Raw genomic sequence first — 15,739 nt, forward strand, 5'->3', positions numbered from 1 at the left:
TTTCATTCACGGTGTAGGAAGGCAGCTGCGCCAAAGTAATAACTTGTATTGTCTTCTTTTTGAAAATAAATGCCAACTTTACCTTTTCCACTTTCATTTGTAGACTGCAGTCCTGTTGGGCCAAAATAATGCTTAAGTTTGATGAAAATTGGGTTTTTTTTCTCCAAATAACTGGTTGACTAGTTAGTATGATGATTAGTCACTGTATTTTCTCGCATATACGCCATATTTGTAACTAAAAAAAATGATGACTGAATCAACGGTACAGCTTATATGCGAACAAATTAGACTTGACATGCACGAAACTGCAAGGTGGCAAAGACGAAATGACATAACACAAGAGAATGTGGCCAATATGGTCATTTACTTCAAAATGGAGAAAAGATAAACAGATAAAACTCTAAACAAAATGTATTTTGACGTCTATAAATTAAAATCAAGAAAGAAAGAAAAACGTATATTGCGTGCTCTGACTGGCCAGACGCGAGTAGCATTGATACATGTGTTCGTAGTGTTTACCATGTCAGCACATTCCAAATGGTTGTTAAAATATGAATATGGAGGTGAAAATTGTGAATCAGGGGGCATCTTATACAAGAGAAATCGTAAAATTCAACAATTTTATGTAATTTTAAGGGTACGGCTGCGGTCAATATGCGAAAAAATACGATACATTAGTCTAAGTTATACGCTGAAACTCAGCGCACACGAGGTGCCATCATTGCAGTGTTGCGATGGCTCCCAAAAGCCCTCCTTGTGCCCGAAGTTAGCTGGGATGGGCTCCAGCACTCCCCTCCATGACCCTTGTGAGGATAAGGGGGTCAGAAAATGAATGAATAAAATAAAGCTAAGAAGACAAGCTAATGAACCCTACATTCTGTAGGATGCTGAGTCGTCAATAGGTAAATATGAGAATAGTGTCAAAGTGGTTTAAGTACCTTGGAGGTAGGAAAAACACTACACATTTATAAGTCCATTAGTATGTTGAGGGAGCACAGTATGTCATGAAATACTGGATTAATATTTTTTTTATTTCTATCAGTGTGCTCTTCATCATTCCACAATGTCGAACACGGAGCATTCAGATTTTTAAATTTGTTTGTTGTTTTTGTGCAGGGTTTCTCATAAGGCATTCATTCACTTTAAGCTTCAAAGGCAGAAAAAACAGGTCAGGTCTTTACGTGTAATGTTTTATTTAACACGCACTCACACAGGTCTGCGTCACTGCACATTTTGCTGACTGTCATGTAATGATTGACAGCTGGCCACCACACCGTCAGACATATTGACATCAGGAGCAAGCAGGAAAGGGTGGGGGGAACGGACGGTTGGGCGAAGAGACGACACATTGACGGGCCAGTGGAGGGTAGAAGAAGGATGGAGCCTCAGGTGTCGGAGGAGAGCGCTGTCAAAAAAATTGAACGTGAAATATGAAATGGAAGTAGACAGATGGGGGAAAGCCTGATAAGGACAGAGACAGAAGGGGCTGAGTAATGTGGAGGTAGGAAACAGGATAAGGATGTTCCACTGATAGACTGTTGAGTCTTGACAGAGTCGGCTCATGTTCACTGGAGAGAATCACCACATCACCACCAAGTCGTGACAAGAAATCCCACAAAACACACACCCTCGCACACACCATCAGTAGTACAGTACCTTCCCCAAATACATAGAATGCATTTTGCAGATGGGCCAAAAAACGCAAATCTTTTTATGCAAATACAACCATCTATCCATGTTTTATACTGCTTATCCTGGTCAGAACTGAGGGGGAAATGGAGCCTGGCTTAGTTGACTGGACGCCAATCAATCATATAGAGAGACAAAAGCACCCTTTCAATTTCAAATGCATTCACACAATCTTATAGTAGAATAGTATTATATAGTATTTCCATGTGTGTAGTAGTTGGTAAAATCTATATCACAAATGCTCCTTACTGGTAATAGATGTCAAATTAATTTGGACTCTGAGGCTAGGACAGTGATCGTTCGCTCCAAGAATCCCCCTCCCCTAAGTCATATCAGATTGGTCGTGTATAACCATCAATGTCAGTGATTTCAATGATGACTGTTCTCCAGCTATTCATTTAGAATAAGGAATGAGACAGTGATAATGTGAAAGTGAAAATCCATCATTCATTGATTGTGATTATGTAATTGATGATCATTTGAGCTCTAAGGTTTTGCATGACTGTGCGACTGTAGAGTCCATTTCCATCCCATATTGTTGGCGGTTATAGATTTTTTTTTAATCAACAGAGATAATAAAAACATTTTGGAAATAATCCTTTGCATATCTTTAATAATCATTATCCATTCACATTAAATGTATGACACACATTTTCATCCACATACAACTCACAGTGGGAAGTCATTTTATTCAGGAAGCATAACAACTGTTCTGCACTTAGAAAAGAAGATGGTCTGAGCATTGTTTTTCCCATGCATTGTTTTGCTGCATTGATTTCTTTGACAGATAATTATTTTTCTTAATGGCTAATTGAGCTCTAAACTCTTAAATGAGCAATCTGTTCTAATCTGCAGGCTTTCTCTTCAACAACAACAACAAATTGTGAATATGTTTCATTTATTCTACCCAAGTCCCTGCACCTCAACAAAACAAAGGAGGGTGTGGTCTGAATGGCTAAACAACTGAGCCTCGAGGCTATATACTATATGAAAGGGAAAAAAGTGCCACCCCGTTACCATAACATTCAAATCTATGCAGTAAACCTGCACCATAGTGAAAAAGAATAGCAATAAAGCGTACGCTGCTTCACCTTGCTAAGACAAACACACAAAAGGGAATATTGTGTTCCCAGTGCTCAAAGCAAAATCCATTTTGGCATGTCTGCATGTGTTTGGTATGAAACATAATGAGGTCCTGATGTGCTAGCAATTTCATCAGAATTTAACTCAATATTCAAGGAAAAGTAAAGAACAGCACTGAAGGCTGGTTGTAATGAAAATGATGTTTATAAAACCCTCTCCTCCAACAAAACTAACTGTACTATTGTGACACAATGTAATTTTGTTGATTTTATTTGCCCTTAAAATTTTACTTCCCACTCAGCTACTTCCCAAATGGATTGATAATGACTTTACTTTTAATGGTTGTGCTTTTTGTTCGGAGAGAGAGCCTGAGATATGGAATTAATTTAGTCTGTGGTCGATTTGAGGCTTTAAAAGTGCTTGGCCTACTCCAAACTGTTTATTTTGGCTTCTAGCCAGATGGATTTACGAAGGAAAATACTTGTATAAACAAAACCATCTGACATGTCAGATTGATTAATTGTTTCAAGCCCGCAAAGTTTAGTCCTGAAAGTATCTCAAACCTTCTGTATCCTATTGGGGGGGAAATAGAATATTTCTTGGTTTATGTTTTTTCTTCCTCCTTTTTTTCTGGAATCAGCTGCTCAACAATAACAAGTCAGTAGATGGCAAATAATGAAAATGCAAAAACTAAGAAAACAAATATTTTTACTTAAGGCCCGATGAAGGAGTCGTGAGCATGTCCTGAGATCAATGGTTCCGGTCTGTGTTGGGAAACAACAAGTTTTAATGTTACGAGTGGGGCAGGACACATAAGCGCTAGTCTATGGAAAATGAATGAATGAATGAATATAAATTTTAGAGCCTCCACCCACTGCGTGTCACTCTCGTGGCCGCAGAGGCCAAAGCATTTTCAGTTTGGCTTGCACAAATTATTTAATTATGAACTGATGTTTTATAGTGTCCCAGTGATGTGGCTCCAACTCGGCTCTTTGCCGCGGGAAAATCAACCCATTTTTTTGGGGGACGCATTTGATTTGAACAAACCGAGCATTGCATGTGCACTAAGACACCAAACGGGTACCCTGGTTCCTCTGGTGGAACGGGGTCATCTCCACAAACATCTTCTGGAGTTTATGTGCTCTACAGACTTTATATTAGCATGCAAATGGCATATGGCTCACATATTTAAAGTTATTGCCTACAGTCCAAGTTATCCACTCGGCCGCCTACACTGCTCTTAGCCTTCTTTTTTCATATTGCAACCAAAGTAAGAGGGGTAAAAACAGGACAGAACACAATTTGCCACAGTAATAGCTGAAAATTTGTGATAATGTGCAGCCGTAATAAGTGCTACTTAATTAGCCATTAGGGAGTCTGAGGAGCGATGTGGATGAAAAGGAAATAGATGGTTTTAAGACCAAGCAATGAACCCCCTTAGCCTCCTCCTTCCTCCTCTTTTTTGGGCTACAAAAGCTCCATGGCAAGAGCTTCTTCTGTCGCCATGGAGACTAATGTTGAAAGCCAGCTGTGGTTTTGTCTTGGAAGACCATTAGGACTCTTTTTTTCCAGCGTGGTCTTCTCGAATGCACAGTCATCAAGCTCGCTGTTCCGTGTCTAACTTGTCAGAATACACGACATGGGTCAAACAGCTATGGCAAATTATTCCTACCCATTTTGAAGGGTACCAGTTTTTTTTCTTCTAAAATGCAGTGTTAATAAAGTGGAATAGTATTAGGATTAGGATAATTATTTTGGGTTTGTTTAGAAGATTAGATTTGCATTGTGCAATAAGTGGCAGGCTCTAGTTTAAGTCAATTTGCCTTTGGTTTATTTGGATTATTGTTCATGGTAATCGTTAGGTTATGTTTTTGGGGTTACGTTGAGTTACTACTGTTGGTTAATTTAGGTAAGCATTGTTTGGATGATGTTCCTAGGTTATTTCATGATTTGTCAAATGAAAGTTGTCTAGGCTTTGTTTAGGCCATGTTAAGCTTCTCGAAGTTGTAGGTTGGTTTATGTTAGGTGAGATTTGGTTCTTGTTGAGGATGCTTATCACAGTGTGGGGATCTTTTTCAACATTTTTTTTAAAGATTTGAAAAAGTTCATATTTCTCATGACTCAACTTTGAGGATTCATGAAGTATCTTGTCTTTATTTATTTATTTTTAAATATTTTCCTATATGATTAAGGGTTGTGCTCTACCTAAGAGTTTCCACTAATTCATAGTGAGCAAAGTCATTGGCTCATCATTGCTGATCATTTCCACCTTTCCACTTTAAGCAAATATTATCAACGCCAATACTTTTCTTCTACTTCCAAATCATCCAATATAATGTATTTTGTTGGATCTCATAGAGAGTGGAGTTTAAGAGACAGTTCTGAGTGATGTTGTTATTGTTGGAAAGGTTTCTTGAGCTCTTTTTCCCGAAGCAATGATACTGGAGCTTTCAACGCCTGACCCGAACACATCAGTCAGTGGGACAGAGGGCTGTCACACTGAGCCAGGAAGCTACAGAGTGATTGTTATGCGGCAAATTGATCAGCCTTCACAGGACGACGCTACAAGATCAATCTGACTTACAGTATACATGTGCGTTTGTGTGTGTTTTTGGTGTGGTTTTTGGCGCGAGCCGGGGTCAGTCAGGCTGTTGTGTTGTTTGGGCCAGTGGAAACGAGAATCAATAGCTAGGTCACAGGGTAATGTCTGGCTTAGCGCTGAGTCTATTCACAGTCATCCGACTGCATCAGCATCAATCATAGCGGAGCTTTGCCAACAGCATGCACACCCTCTCGCTCAACGTACTTCCCCGCCTGCGCTGGTCGGCTGCCTACGTCTGCTCGCAGCATCTTTTGCTTGAGATTTTGGAACACCAACAGCGGCAGCACACTGGGATGTAGGGCCCTCCCTCCCAAAAGGATTGACGGAAGCAAAGGGGAGGATGGCGTTGTAGGCCTTTGCTAGAGAGATGGCCGTGGTACACCGGATGCTTGTAAAGCACTTGATGAATTAAGGTGAAAACAAAATCAATACGCAAGCAAATTAAGGGCCAAAAGCACTTGTCTGGCTTTTATTCCCTACCAACATTTTCCTTTAATCACCGTTTAAGATTAGTTTATTCTTTCATCCATATCTTCGTTTCTCTCTTAGTTTCTTCTTTGAGTTTATTTATCAAAAGTTCAATTTGTTTGTTGTCCACCCACAATCGACTGAAAATGGTGAACATTCATCTGTAACAATGTGGTACATTTGTGGGTCGCACATCTGCACGTATATGTTTATTAGTCTGAATTTCCTTGCTGCGGAGCTTCTCAAGGTCTTTCACCTTGTACTTCTTAGGAAAGGTTTTGTAGATTAAATGAATTGCTGAGAAAGTACGCACTGTGGTGTCTAATTTTGACGATCTATTAGAGATGACTTGTGTAGAGTGGATAACTTATTTGCAACCTTGAAAGGCTCACTTTAGTCAGTCAAAATACCCAGAAAGTTAAGAACGTTATAATCTTTATTACAGTAGTTCCTGTAAAATGTTTGCGATATCTCTTGAAAGCTGAGGTATCTTATCCAGAAAAATATAATATCAATAACATTTTCATTCAATATCCAAGTGGTGGTTCCCAAGCCAATCCCAGTAACCACCCAAATGCAGGGCAACTTAGAGAAAAACACGCATACAATCCTATGGAAAGTTTTAATTGTTAATTTAACCCACAATGGACACCATACTTGACATTGTACCCCAATCTTAGAATGTCAGATGTCATGCTAACCAGCCCTCCAATATGTCTTTTTTAAATTACAATCTAAAATGCAATGTGTTCTTCAAGGGCCCATTGTTGCATTAGCATCCTTGTTCACGCTGCGCTTTAAATATATCCAGGCGGGGTAAGGGAGAGACAGGCAGGATGATGGATGAAAAAGGAAGAAGACAAGATGCTCAAGAGATGAGGAAAACAAGGGAGTTAGGGAGCGCAAGAACAGAAGAGGGAGGACGTGGCAAGGGAATGAAAAGATTTTGAAGCTATAACACTTTTATCAATTACCAGCAATGGACCATGAGCTGAGAGATACGTGTTGTATCAGCCTTGACAGAAGGAAATTTCAGCCCGTTTGACACACTCCATACACCTATCGATTTCTACTGAAAGCAAGTACACCCATCAGCCACTTCATTAGGAACCTCTGCAGATCCAATCCAATGGAATCCGCCACAGAGATGAATCCAATATTTCTGTCTTTATATTTGTTTATGCTATGGTTCTTTTTTGTCCTTTAATAAATCCCCTTTACTAGAGAATAAGGTCTTCACATGCTTTGGTCTCGTAGGAGTGACTTTTGTCCGTCACCCATTACGGTGAAGAAGAGCTTATGCTGTTTGTGCTTTAAGTCTACATCCACATTTTTGTTTGCTTTGGCTGTTTATTATAAGCCTTTAGGGGTGTGACATTTCCGGTGGATTTTTTTCTGCTTCTCACTGCGTGTCTTGAAATCATTCTCACTGGTGAAATTAATCGTAGCGTCAATGGGAATTGTCCTACCGTTAAAGCCGATTCGTCATCGATTGCTGTCTTTATGCTTTGATCTGCATCATAAAGTTTCATGACCATTGTGCTGACTTCTCTGTCTGGTGGTGCCATTTTTTTAATTAAAAACATTTAATGCAAAATGGTAACTATCATTTATACAAGCCATCATTTTTCTTGGGCAGGCATATTTGAGCAAAATTCCTTTCTATTACATTTTGCAAAAGTATTTTTTCTTTTTTTTTTAAACAGGCATGGCATTGATTCCCCTCGCCACTGCATTTTGATTTACTGTACCATAGGTATTTGAAAATGCTCACAACTCCCCCATCCTATCCTTGACTAGGTGATTGAAATGATTTTTTTCTGGTGTCTGGTTTCTACGTTATATTATAAAAACATCGGAATTTGAACTAGGATTTATAGACAAATATGTTGCAAGTCCCCGATGTTGTTTAGATAAATTATTTTCCATTAAATGAAGACTGTAATGTCAATGCACCACCGGGTGTGTCAGTGTACCAGTAGGACTAATTCTTTCATCTAATTTCCTCCGTTTCTTGACATTTTAATTACCACGTCCTCTTGTCTGTTAAATGTAATGTACCAGCACTATGAGTAATGTATTAAAATTGCATTTCACTCACCATCTTCCTCATATATGCATCCCGTTGTTTACAGCTGTGGGAATTAGCACCCGCCATTCTTTATTTGTCCTATGAAAGAAGCCGCTCGCATTGCAATGACCTCCAGTTTTACATCACTACAAATGACAACCACAATTTGTTTCGACTAGAAATATTTTCATCCAACGACGTTATTGTTAGATCTCATTAGATCATGCGTACTAAAGACTGCTTCACTATCAAGAGGTGTGCTATCAAAGTTTGCAACTCTTGTATTTATGCAGGGAAAATAAGAAAAAAAAGATGAAAAATCAAATACAGGCAATGGAAGTTAAGAGAAAAAGGTGGTAAAAAGAAGAATAGTGAGCTGAGGGAGCTTCTGTAGGAAGATTTGCCTCCGTGTTTGATGACAGCCTCAGTCATGCTACAAATGTCTGCGAGTCTCCATTCAGCAGGAGAGATCTTCCCTTCTATCGTGCGCTCTGATGCCTGATTGTAACCTACACACGCACCCACACGCATAGACAATGTTGCCATCTCTGTGCTGGACTAAGATGAGAAGAAGAATGGTGGCCTCGGGAGGCCAAATAGCTTTAAAATCCTGAATAGCAATTTTTGGAACATGGCTGGACCACTTTGATGAGAGTACTGGCTTTCTACAAAGCATACATTTTTGGTTATTCCACTGTCAATCAACTGTTTTAAACACTAACGGCATCGCTACGGGGGGATGCCATGCTGAATTTAGCAATTCTTTTGAGGATTAAGTTCTTTTAACATGGTGTCTAGGTTTTTCTTTGATTTTGTCGGTGTCTTTCCACAAAAGCGTAAACCAAGATTGCATTGGGGGAGACTGATGATAACTTTCAAATGTGCAATTGAACTTTTTATAACATGGGTAGTCCATATAATATAAGTAGAACAATTATTTTAATAACAAAATATTATATATATATATTTTTAAATATTTTTTTCTTAGTTTTACATTAATTTACATTCATCATATTAAAAATGTTTCCAGACCCGACTGCATAATTAACGATGTTTTCTAATAGCTAAACCATATTTGAATTCACATTATATGGTAAAACTGGTACATTTTAAAGGTCAAAATGCATCACAGAATGGCCGTCTTTGACTTTAGAGGTTCCCTCATGTATTTTTCCTGTGATGTTTTAAAAATGTCTGATAATGAAGTATGTACATAATTAGACCAAGCTGAATTCATCACATGACGGCGCCCCATCCTCATCTGTTCAACTGGCTCGGCTCCAGTGACAGGGTGTGTCATCTATAGTAATGATGTCATGCGATTAGACCCCTGTAACTCACACAGGGATGAAACAGTGTGTCATTATCTTAAATAGATTTGTAGATGTCCATTCTTTGTACTCAAGAGCTAGGGAATCAGAAGAAACCCTGAAACTGAACAAAGGGGAAGGGAAATCACATTTTTGGAGTAAAAACAGGTAATTCCAATTCCTAAACTTGTAGATGATAAACTGAAACCAGTAAAGAGTTCATATACGTACACTTAATTGGCTAAATATATTTTAACGGTGGATACTTAAGGTAATTATCAAATTTTTTTCTTCATTCTTGTGTTCCCAATGGTCTCCATGCCAATTTTTCAAGGTTGCTGATGAGATTATTTCAACATTTCCAATTACAGCGCCTTCTCCTGAACAATCCCTGAACAATGAGGTTTTAATAAGCCCTTGTACAAAATGTACCTGTTAATATCATTCCTCGCCATAGAGTGTTTTAAAAAGGGCTCCGGTGGGCTTTTAAACACAATACACCCGAGTAGCAAGACGGGTTAGGCATGGAAAAATAATAGTGAGAGGAATCCACTTGGTGCATGCAAATAATGTTGCTTTCTTTGTGTAAAATTTTTGATTAACGCTCTCCTCATATTTTTCATGTACTGCATTGCTTCACTGTTTTACAACGCCAGTCCTTAACCAACGTCCTTTTAAAAAACGAGTGAGTTAAAGTGGAGGGAAAAATGTTGCTAATTCCATTATGAGAAAGATGCTTGATGAATTTCCTCCATTCTTTTTCCAGGTTGTCGAATCGGAAGTTGATAGGGAATTAGGTCATGGTTTTCTCTCACTCAGTGGACATTAATTTCACAAATTGACCTCGACTTTTTCTTTTTAGTATTGTTAACAACACTAGTCCTTGGGGAGTGTCACATTAAGAAGATATTTGTGTACAACATTATTTAGATCTTCAGCTTAGAGGCTGTTTTATGCTTCTTTGTTGCTGTTTTGACTAGCAAAGGCGTTACAATTGTCACCTTATGTTAGGTGTGGAGTGTCTCGTTAGCCAGACACATGTAATAGAATCATTTTATCCTGCAAAACTTAACTCACTTTTAAATTAAATAAGGTAGCAATTTTTATGTATAGTCATTTGTTTACTGTGATTAATAATGCAGTCGGACACCAATTGCCTTTTTCTCTCCCCTAAGACTGACTTAGCATATATCAATACGAAAGAAAAATGTTTGTATGGAGACCACTTCTTGTGAAATGACTAAACAAATTCCACAAAAAAGACACATTTTATTTAGTGATGTTACAGCTTAATTCTTGATACGAAATGAAAGGCGATTCAACATGAAACAAGAAGACAAGCAGACATAATGCCACTTTATTTCCATTCCTCTCTCACTTAGTACTCCCCAAGAGCATTATTATGTAATAAACTCCAATAGGGCAAATGGAAATCCATTAGATTGCTGTGGAATAAGAGAAAAATCAATTTTTACTTTAGACACTAAACGGACACACTGTTATGGAAATCCATTGTTGTTATGTAAATGTTCACTTAAAAAATGTGATGCAAACAGAATGGAGTGTCACAGTAAGTTTTTAAAAAGAAAAAAAAGTGCGTAATGTAAACATCTGGTGGCCGCATTTCATTTGGAACAGAGTTTTGCACTTGTGCTGCTCTTCATTGGACGTGATTTGTTTTGTAACATGATCACAGAGTTTATTTGATGAAGGAACTCTTTCATTGTGCTTCATAAATTGTGGCTTTTGTTCTATTGCGAATGCACATGATAACTGATTACTGCATTGTCCATTGGACTGAATCTGACACATTGTATAACATGTACAATCTGAAAAAAATGACTGTAATAGACACAATTGTCTATCATAATTGAGGAAGAGGTTTTTTTTTTCCAAAGAAGTTCACTTCCAATCCAATATGTCTCCATTCAACAGCATTAGAACGGGTTTCAAAAGCCATTAAACACGGCTGTTACCTTCAAAATGACTCATTTGTATCAATAAATCAACTTTGGCTGTAGTAAGGGTTATTTTCAGTAAATAACGCTTATGTTCATTTCCTCAGAGTATGGTGCTATTATTCTGTTTAATATCAGTTTTTCATTAGTCTGCAGAGGCACAACTAGATGGATCATTTAATAAGTTCCCTATTCCGAAAGCCCCAAATCACTTGTTCCTATACAAACTCATTATCTGGTCTGTTTTCTTGTATCATGTTTTATTATTGTAGCTGGAAATTCTGTTGCCGGCTTGTCTTAATATTGTACTATGGTGAAATCACATTTTGCAACCCTTCATATTTTTCTTTTGATCCACCCCTTAAAGAGGTCTTTCCATTTAGTTTAGAAGTCCGTTAGATTCTGGTTTGACGCTTTGATGTCTCACACACACAGTAAATGCTTGTCCGCAGTAGAAAAGCAAAGCAGGTGCGCACGGACACGCACGCATGCACACAGGAGGGATAGTAAAACGTGCTTTTATCTTAAAGCAGGGATTTGCTTCTACATGACTCAAGATGCTCTGAGCTCATTTTCTTCTCTTTGTTTTCGCCCCTGCTATTTTTTTGCAAGGATAAAACCCTTCGTTTGGTGTTTATTTATTTATTATAATGTGCCTGCTCCATTTTAGCTTCTACTGCACCCTGAGTCTATCTGGATTTCAGGCCTCTTTGGAGGAACCATGCCTTCTTTTACTTTGAACTTCCCCACCTTATATAGTAAATATTGTCTCTTAGAAAAATTCTACGCTATATATATATTTTTTGCGCCACTACAATAGCACAAATGTACCACTGCGGCAGAGAAGAGCAGACCTTCACCTATAGCCTACGCTCTATTTCTGCTGACATCTACTGTAAAACTAGCTGTAAGCACAGTAAGGAAAACATTCATCCTTCACGTTGTCGAGGCGTGTAATTGTTATGCAAGTGGATCTCCACAATGCATTCAATATGCCTTGAAATTTATAGTTAGAAAAAAAGAAATGTAAATAAAGAAGAGAAAAAAATATTGAGTTTTAAAGCTGTGATGAACAGTTTTTTTGAGTTCCTGTCAAATGTCAGGCAGGCGAATGTGCAGAAGTCCCTTATTCCACATTTGTAATTACTTAGAAGTGCCAAAGGAGGGCAAAAAATACTACTTACTTGAAATGAAACTCCTCAAGTCATGACAGCATACAGTTTTGTTCAAAATAATGTCTAATCAAGTTTAAAGTGTATTTTGATCTGATGCTAAATCAGTTTTTGGGAGAAAAACATGTCTGTTACTGCAGTAGGGGTTTTGTAATGTTGTAACACAGCTGTACTTCCTGTACACCGTAGTGCCAAATTGAAAATAATGTTTTAAAGATGATATATATTGCACTTAAAAGCTAAATAAAACAGAATGCATTATATTTTTTAACAAATGCAAAGTACCCTAATAAGGGATTAAAAGCACTCCCATTATAATACAGTTGGAACCTTTATTCTCCAAAGAGCCACTAGACTATTGAATTGAATCGAATGCGTTAAATTCTTGAGATCTTTTGAATGGTCATCCCATGATGACACACAGATAAAAACATGGATGATTTTTGCATGGGTCAAAATGGCAGATTTTTTTTCGTAAAATGGATGAAGAAATTGCGCAATCTTATGTGATCGATGCCCCACATACTGTAACACCTGTATAAATATAAAATGACGTCTTCTGACAATTCTATAGTCTTTATTCTATTGATGTCTTTATTCAACATTTGTAAAACTAGCTTTTAAAAAAAGAGAAAAGCCAAGCATGCATGTTGTCGTGATGTAGTAGGAAACCAGAGTACCTAGAGAAAACCCACCAGGGATTGGACCCTTGATCTAAAAACTGTGAGGCCGATGTGCTAACCAATCGGTCAGAAGCCACCCTAATCGGTATTTATTACAGTAAAAAAATTGCTCACATTTTTTTAACTTGAGTTAAAGTTACCAAATATGGTTCTTTGTCCTATCGTTACCTTCGTTGCAAGTGGCTCTTGGGTAATAGACCACAAAAAAATTATTCATCCAAGAACTAAAAAATTCATGTTCTTGCCTAAAGAGCCGGTTCATTTGTTATATTCCTTCTTAAGCAACCCAGCTACTCACTTTAAATTAAGTACAATGTGTCTGCATTGCGCATTATTACATTGCAAGAACCAAAAATGGTGTGATTGCCCTGGGAGAAGAGCCGCAAGAGGAGCAGGAAGCAAAAGATTGAAAGTCCAACATTTAATCACTCCTTAATGTGGCTATAAAAGCAAAAAAAAAATGAGGGGGAGACAGATGAGGGTTGAGAAGAGCACTGAGAGGAAGGCAAAGAGCTCAGTGTTTCGATCTTCATTTAATAATTGAATAATAATCTCCTTGGAGACCTGACCTAGAACCAGAAAAGAGCTTCATCAGTCCCATTATGACACTCTGCTGCCTCCCTGTGACGTTCTTGTATTACACACACTTAGGCCTCCCTTTTGGAACTTTCCAACTGACTGGATCATGCCACTGACATACACTGTGTTTGATTTACAGCAGGTATGAGCCATGGTCAGCCATGGGAAGAGAATGATGACTTTTAGATTTCAGCAAAGAATATATTTCATTTTGTCATCTCTACTACAACACATACACACTCAACAACACCGTATTTTCCTGTCAGACGTACCTTCTTTAGGGTTGATGTCAAGCACTGTGTTCACTTTATGTTGATGTATGAGCGCTGTGGTTAGGGGGCAACATAACGCTAACATGGAGAAGAGAAGCTTTGGCCCCTGGGCCCGTAGTCCATTCTGTCTAAACTATGAGCACCAGGCAGGTACACCCTGAATTGGTAGTGAGCCATCACTATACTTTTCAATAAATTGAATAATAATAATAATTGTACCATCAGTCACATAACGGTATATTTCCAATTCAGTCATATTAATGACATTTGATAATATTCTGCAGCAGGATCCCACACTGCAGACTAGTGTGCTGGCAATCCCAGTTGGAAACTCCAGATCATGTTAAATGTTGCCACTTACCAGTATGCATTAACTTACAGAAGAAAACAAAGTGTCTGTGTGATAATTTACCATGTCTGTCTTTGTCTGTCCAGTCTGCGTCGCGAGGGCTACACAATGCAGGTGAACGTCAACGACTACCTGGACATCTATTGTCCTCACTACAACGACAGCCAGCGCATGGTGGGCGCAAGCGAGCAGTATGTCCTCTACATGGTCAGCTACCGCGGCTACAGGAGCTGCGACCCCCAGATGGGCTTCAAAAGGTGGGAGTGCAACCGACCGCACGCCCCCCACGCCCCCATCAAGTTCTCTGAAAAGTTCCAGCGCTACAGCGCCTTCTCGTTGGGCTACGAGTTTCACGTTGGACAGGAGTATTACTACATCTGTAAGTATTCCTGCTCCTCCATCAATCTGGATTCATTCACCGGTTTATTTCCAATCATTTTGTGGGATCTGACAATCTTCACGCCAGCCAGCCTTCATATATTTGTTGTTGTCTTTAACAGCCACACCGACTCATCACCACGGCCGCAGCTGCCTGAGACTTCGTGTGTATGTTTGTTGCTCCACAGGTGAGTTTCGCACATTTTGTAACCACAACTAGGACCCATCTGGGAATGTCTGCTCGCTTTACTCACTCAGCATGTTTTTTGCTGTGGGGACACCTGCTGGCTGCTAACTGGTGGGCACACAAAGACATTTTGATGAGCGGATCATTTCCCCTATATTTTTTGTTAAGTGTGATCGGGATATGCAGTGATATGGAAAATGTATCTTTTAATTTGCCATTAATTATGTTCCTAAAGGTCCTGCCCAAGTGTCAAGTGTTCAATTAACCAACCTTCAAATTTCCTACTGTTACGTACTTAAACACAGGCCTAATATTGTTAATGCCTTGCGAAGTTCATGACTCAGAAGCTCACTTAAACATAAACACTCATGAGCATGGAAAAAATGGAAACTCCACACTGGAAGGAAGTGTGATTCAAATTCAAACCTCAGCATTGTACCCAATTACGAAATGGCGTAATACAGTTTTGCCACATTTAACATTTCCCAGACAAGTGGCACACAGTCGAAAACAAGTACAGTGTTATTAATGCAACTGCAGAGTTTCCCCTGCGGCTTTACGCTTTTCACATTCATCCATTGCTTCTCTACCTCATCTCCTCCTCCCTCTTCAGTATATCCTTCAATTCCTCTTACTGCTCTCTTTTTCTTCCCCAAGCACCATCCTGATCCCTTGTCAGATTTAATTTATTGCTTCTCCTTGTGGTCAGGGGGAGGCTATTTGTATATGTAGCTTTAACCTCTTTCACTGCCTCCGACACTCACACAGCCATTTATAAACACACACTTTGATCCCAGCCTTGTCCAGTCTTTTTATCATAGCCATCCCTATAATATTAACCTTTCCTCCCCTGTCAGACTCGGGTGCCCTTCATCATTGTTAACTCCACTGACCCCACTGTCCATTTCTCTGGACTCCCAGTGCAGCTCGTCAGTCAC

At 38.9% G+C, this 15,739-nt stretch overlaps 1 protein-coding gene across 2 annotated transcripts in view; it reads left to right on the top strand.

Moving 5' to 3' along the window:
• Positions 1-15,739, top strand: part of efna3b (ephrin-A3b) — a 56,861-nt gene that overhangs the window by 32,211 nt on the left and 8,911 nt on the right. For both annotated transcript variants that reach the window (XM_077599542.1, XM_077599541.1), the window contains exons 3-4: positions 14,323-14,615; positions 14,737-14,802. In XM_077599542.1, the coding sequence (XP_077455668.1) occupies positions 14,323-14,615; positions 14,737-14,802 (359 nt within the window). The remainder of the gene's footprint in view (positions 1-14,322; positions 14,616-14,736; positions 14,803-15,739) is intronic.

The sequence above is a fragment of the Stigmatopora argus genome, chromosome 4, assembly GCF_051989625.1.
Source record: "Stigmatopora argus isolate UIUO_Sarg chromosome 4, RoL_Sarg_1.0, whole genome shotgun sequence".
Lineage (NCBI taxonomy): Eukaryota > Metazoa > Chordata > Actinopteri > Syngnathiformes > Syngnathidae > Stigmatopora > Stigmatopora argus.